The sequence below is a fragment of the Pinus tabuliformis genome, chromosome 8, assembly GCF_031772625.1.
Source record: "Pinus tabuliformis cultivar Carrire ecotype Pingquan chromosome 8, CPIR1, whole genome shotgun sequence".
Lineage (NCBI taxonomy): Eukaryota > Viridiplantae > Streptophyta > Pinopsida > Pinales > Pinaceae > Pinus > Pinus tabuliformis.
In genome coordinates this window covers 1,423,993,280-1,423,999,089 of record NC_142294.1, presented here as the reverse complement: position 1 = coordinate 1,423,999,089, position 5,810 = coordinate 1,423,993,280, and the positions used below count along the sequence as shown (strand labels likewise).

Here is a 5,810-nt window from a genome sequence, read left to right as displayed (position 1 = left end):
CTGCGATCGCCTGCTCCTTGCTGCTGCGGCCCTCCTGGCAGCCATGCCTAGCGATGGGGAGGCGGATCCCCCCCCTCTCCCTCCTGAAGTCATCGAATTTCAGAAAATGATTGATGCATGCAGTAGACGCCCTCCATCTGCTCAACAACAGAAATTTGTCAAGAAAAAAGACTGCATCCCCACGGTGGCCCTCCCTGAGGAAGAAACCTGTCGCTCTGCACTAAATCTAGCCAATAGAGGGCTCATTGGGTAGTTCACCGGCCTCTGGCCATCGCCCAAATCTGTTGAAGACTGGATCAAAAGAAACTGGATCCCTCTGATCAAGGAAGGGATCAAATCATATTTTGTAGGTAAAGGCTTCTTTGTATTCATCTTTGAATCAGCAGAAGACCGGAGTCTCATCTTCAGGAACGGGCCATATTTCATGGGGCCACAGGGATTATATTTAAATAAATGGTCTCCAGATTTCGACCCGACCCAGGATGTTCCTTCTGCGGTTCCAGTGTGGGTGCGGCTTCCCCATCTCCCCCTGCATTGCTGGAGTCAGAAATCTCTCCAAATCATCGGCAACTCCCTTGGTAAATACATTGATCAGGCCGTAAGGAAAGATCAGTACTCCTGCGCCCGAATATGCGTGGAAGTAGATCTGGAAGAAGGACTACCCGAAGCAATAAAACTCACAGTGGCTGGATGGTCCCATATTCAAGAGCTGGATTATGAGCAGATCCCCTTTAAATGCAGACACTGCCATGGCTATGGACATTTCGCAAAACACTGTAAGAAAAAAACGGAAGAGCAGAGCCACACCCCCAAGGGAGATCAATGGACCTCAGTCCAGAAAACGGGCCATGCAAAAGCATCTGGGAAAGGAGCCACAAAGGGGAATAATCAAGGAAAACCCAACAATGAAAATGGAACCCATCAGAAACTGGACGAGATCCCAATCCCCGAAGGAGCCTCTCCTTCAGACCCCCCAGATACGGATCTGACCATTCCAGCACAGGTCGAAGATCCACAGGCAAATAAAGAGGGAGGCGGAGATGCATCGCTTGGTTCTCCTCAGGGCAGCCCCTCCATGCCTTCGTATGCAGATATAACAAAGAAGAAAAAAGTGCCAGAACCTTCAGACTCCTCAGAGGAAGAGACCTATGAGAGACCCTCGAAGAAAACAGGTAGGAAGACCCACAAAGCAGTCAGGGAGGAGGAGGCAGAGCATCTCAAAATGCAAGGCAGCCAGTCCACAATAGAGATGACTATAGGAAGAAATACTAGAGGAAGATCCACCAAGGGAGGAATCCCAAATCCCTCGCCAGGTAAATAATGCGTATAGTCTCTTGGAACTGCAGAGGCCTGGGGACCCAACCAAAAATTGAAGCGGTCAAAGATCTGATGAAAATAGAACCCTCAGACATCCTCTTGCTCCAAGAGACCAAAATCGAAGGGCAAGCCCTTAAGGATATCAGCAAATCTAAATGGAAGAAGAACGAAGGCATAGCAGTCAGCTCAAGGGGAACTTCGGGAGGCGTTGCAACTCTCTGGTCGGAAGATCAGTTCCACCTGTTGAACTCCCATGAGACCCAACACTGGATCTTCACGGAGCTCAAGCATCTTGAAAGTAAGTTAACTATAGCCTTATTCAATCTCTATGTTCCTGTTATTTATGCAGAAAAAAGAGACTGCTGGAATACTCTCTCGGTCTTCTTAGATCATCACTCCCTAAATAACATCGTCCTGGGAGGAGATCTTAACTTAGTCATGAAGCCAAAGGGAAAAAGGGGGGGAAACAGCAGCAGAGATCAGCTGCTGCCTTTGGTAGAGGAATTAATGCAGCAGAGGGATCTCCTAGATTTTGCCCCGGTGAGAGGCAAATATACTTGGACCAATAACAGAACTGGGCCTGACCACATCGCTGCCCGGCTGGACAGATTTCTAATTCAAAGCTCCCTGTTGATGGAAAATCTCCTCATATCAACAAAAATTCTCCCCAAGCTCTCCTCAGATCATAAGCCAATTCAACTCCTTTTGGCCCCTGAGGAAGACCTTGGCCCTATTCCCTTTAAATTCAGTCCACTTTGGATTGAAAAAGCAGGCTTCCTGGATACTATCCAATCGGCTTGGGATATCCCCATCAACGGATCCCCAAGCTTTGTGTGGGAGCAAAAATTAAAAGCCACCAAAAAAGCCTTAAAAGAGTGGCTAAGGAAACTCCCCAACCCCTCTACCCAGCAGAGAAAAGTCGATGTTCAGCAGCTGGAAACCTTGCAAATTGGTATGGAAGGGCTTCACATCACCCCGGAAATTTTAAACAAAGAAGCAGCCTATCAAAGAAATATCCATCAATCTTTCAGAAGGGAAGAAGAGCACTGGAGACTCAAATCTCGCAGCCTTTGGTTAAAGGCAGGAGACCGAAACACCTCCTTTTTCCACCGACAGTACAAAGCCCGCCTATCTCGGAATCACATCACTGAGATCAAAAATGATGAAGGGCAGATTTGCAACAAATTTGACCAAATAAAAATTGCAGCTGAAAACCATTTTAAAGATCTATACGGCACAAGGCATGAAGGCAGCATAGAAGATACTGAAGATCTCCTCTCTCATATTCCCCACCTCATCACCCATGAGGACAACCAGGCTTTACTGAACCCCTTATCTGAAGAAGAAATCATCAAGGTTATTTGGGCAATGGAATCAGATAAGGCCCCTGGGCCAGACGGATTCACAATACACTTCTACAAAGTCTGTTGGGACATCATCAAAACAGATTTGCTGAAAATGATACAAGGTTTCTTTGGAAAAGCCAAGGTTGGGGGAGGCATCAACTCCACCTTCCTTGCTCTAATTCCAAAAGAGGCTAATCCGGAAACTTTCGGCAGGTTTAGGCCCATCTCTCTATGCAACGCCTCCTATAAAATCTTGTCAAAAATTATTGCAAATAGAATCAAACCCCTTCTTGACAAACTAATATCCAATGCCCAAGGGGGGTTCGTCAAAGGCAGACACATCTTGGACAACATCATTCAAGTGCAGGAAGCTATCCACTCCAGCAAACAGAGGAAAGAGAAGGGGATGCTGATCAAGCTTGACATGGCTAATGCATTCGACAGAGTCAACCATTCTTTTCTCCTCCAAGTCCTCCGATCCTTCGGCTTCCCTCCTCAGTTTATCAATCTCATCAAAGCATGCATCTCAAACCCCTGGATAGCCCCCATGGTCAACGGCCGCCCAACATCCTTCTTCCAAGCTCATCGTGGACTAAGGCAAGGCTGTCCACTCTCACCTTTTTTGTATATTCTCATGGCTGATTCTCTTAGCAGGAAGCTGGCTGCAGAAATGAACTCTGGTGATCTCCCAGGAATCCGAACTGCAAATGCTCTAAAGCCAATAAATCATGCTCTCTTTGCAGATGACTCCCTTCTCCTAGGCGGAGCCTCTACTAGAATAGCAGCTAATTTCGATGCTGTGCTAAAAAGTTATTGCAGAGCTTCAGGAGCTGTGATAAATGACAGAAAGAGTTCGATCTTTGGATGGAATGTAAGCCAACACAATCTCAATATCATAGCCCAGACCCTTGGATTTGAGTGCTTCGCCCATTGGGACAGCATCAAATACCTCGGCTTACCCCTCACATCTGGAGTCAACAACAGATCTCTGTGGCATGGCATCATTAGCAAAATTAAAGACAAGATCACTTCCTGGGGAGGTTATTGGCTAACCAAGGGAGGGAAAATTATCTTACTTAAATCCGTCTTATCTGCTCTCCCCATATATCAAGCCTCTTTCCTTCTGGCCCCGAAACACATTATGGAACAGATCTCTTGTCTCCTGAGAGACTTTCTCTGGAAAGGAGGCAGAGGCAATCACAATAAAATGCATTTGGCAAACTGGGAACTAGTCAAGCGGCCAATATTGGACGAAGGGCTACAAATCAGAGACCCTGCTCTTTCTAATCTGTCACTCGGATGCAAGCTCCTATGGAAAATATATTCAGATCCCTCACACCCGGTCAGTGAAACGCTCACCTCCAAATACACGCAGGGGATCTCTCTCAGACACCTGTCAGCAAATAATACACTCGCAGGCACACACACCTGGAACCTCTGTAGGAAAAGCATTAGCAATTTCAGGAAACATTTGTACCGCATTCCGGGCAATGGGGAGAAGATCCTTCTCTGGAAAGACCGCATCATGAATAGCCCCCCTCTTAACTCCCACGAAGAAATCCGGGATCTCAGAGATTGGCTCCACGGAGCAGGTATAAGAAAGCTGAATGAAATCTCAGCTTGGGATAGTAAAGGGAACTGGATCGACTGGGCGATCCCACCTGTGCCGGCGCAGTTCCAATACCAAATCGCAATCCTCAAATCGCTGCTCTCAAACGCAGCGCCGGTCCACCGCAACAGCGCAGACAGATGGGGGTGGGGTGATACCGGTTTTTACACGTCAGCTTTGGGTTATTCTGCCCTGCAGACCAAAAAATATAGATTGAGAACGCCATCGCTATGGAAACAGGTATGGAGCGCCAAGGGGCTACCCAAAGTTAACTTCTTTTTTTGGATCCTCATGCAGAATAAACAGCTCACAGGGGATAACTTGTCAAAACGAAATTTTGCTGGGCCTCATAGATGCGCAATGTGCAAAAACTCCGGAGAAATAGCCTCCCACCTGTTCATTGATTGCGATTTTGCCAAAGAAGTTTGGAAACTAACTCTCCTTGGACTGCCCGCCTCCCCTCCCCATCACAGCTCCGTGGCTGATCTATTTTCTGAATGGTTTCAATATTACCCTCAAAACATCCCCAATAAATCCCTGTGGTTTCACATTTGGCTCTCCATTCCCAAATTTGTATGCTGGGAAATCTGGCTTGCCCGGAATGACTTAATCTTCAACAATTCCTCACGCTCTCCTGCTAAATCCGCCTCAATTGCAAAAGCTCTTCTTATCGAAACTGTCCTCCTGCATTCCCAAAATTCTGACTTCTCCCTTCTCCCCTCTGAAAAGGCTTGGCTGAACCTTCATAGCCCTCATCCCATAAGCAAAGCCCGTTCCCTTCCCCCTCCCCTCCCCTCTCCATCTTGGAAAATCAGAGAACCTGAAGCTGCCTTTCAAACCTGGTGGAAGATCCAAAACACAACTTCAATATTTTTCGACGGTGCCTCCAAAGGAAATCCGGGGGCTGCGGGAGCTGGAGGAGTCATCTACTTCTCAGATAACCCCAGAAAAGTCCACTTTTGCTGGGGGCTCGGTATTCGCACAAACAATCAGGCAGAGCTCCTTGCTCTCACAAAAGCCTGCCAAATAGTTCGGGATAAAGGCATCAAAGAATGCCAAGCATTCAGAGACTCCGAAATTCTCATTAAGAAGATCATCTCGGACGACCAGTTCAACAATGCTATTCTCAACAAGTCTCTGAAAAGGTTAAAGCTAATTCTGCAAGATTTCACTTCCTTCAAAATATACCATATCCTCAGAAGTCTGAATAGTGAGGCGGACGAAATGGCAAACAAAGGTTGTCTCTTAGCACCGGGAACACTCAACAACAATGACAACAGCGCTACCTCATATTGTATTCCTTAACTCAAGGGCAGAATTGAACAAGAAGCAAGAAGCATGGATTACAACATATTGAACAATTTTGAGAGGATTATGACTGACAATTTCGGCACATCAACTGTAACAGTGTATAGCATGATGTGCACAGGTAAATCTGGGGACCTTTCTCCATCTTTAAAACAATCAGACTGTGTGGTAGCTGCTTGATAAAGACGGCGGCCCTGCAATTGCATCGTCAAGGATATCGGAACAGAGGA

General features: G+C 46.7%; 1 protein-coding gene across 1 annotated transcript; it reads left to right on the top strand.

Moving 5' to 3' along the window:
* Window positions 1-424: 424 nt before the first annotated feature.
* LOC149240945 (uncharacterized) lies at window positions 425-5,577 on the top strand. Its single transcript, XM_089370381.1, has 2 exons — window positions 425-1,313; window positions 1,667-5,577. Exons 1-2 carry the CDS (start codon window positions 425-427, stop codon window positions 5,575-5,577), a joined length of 4,800 nt encoding a protein of 1,599 aa, XP_089226507.1.
* Window positions 5,578-5,810: the final 233 nt, after the last annotated feature.

Bases quoted from the DNA above. Each gene is read 5' to 3' on its own strand.
- LOC149240945 (XM_089370381.1), top strand. From the start codon at position 425: ATGGGGCCACAGGGATTATATTTAAATAAATGGTCTCCAGATTTCGAC. The intron at 1,314-1,666 runs GTAAATAATGCG...TTATTTATGCAG, and splicing joins AATCCCAAATCCCTCGCCAG to AAAAAAGAGACTGCTGGAAT.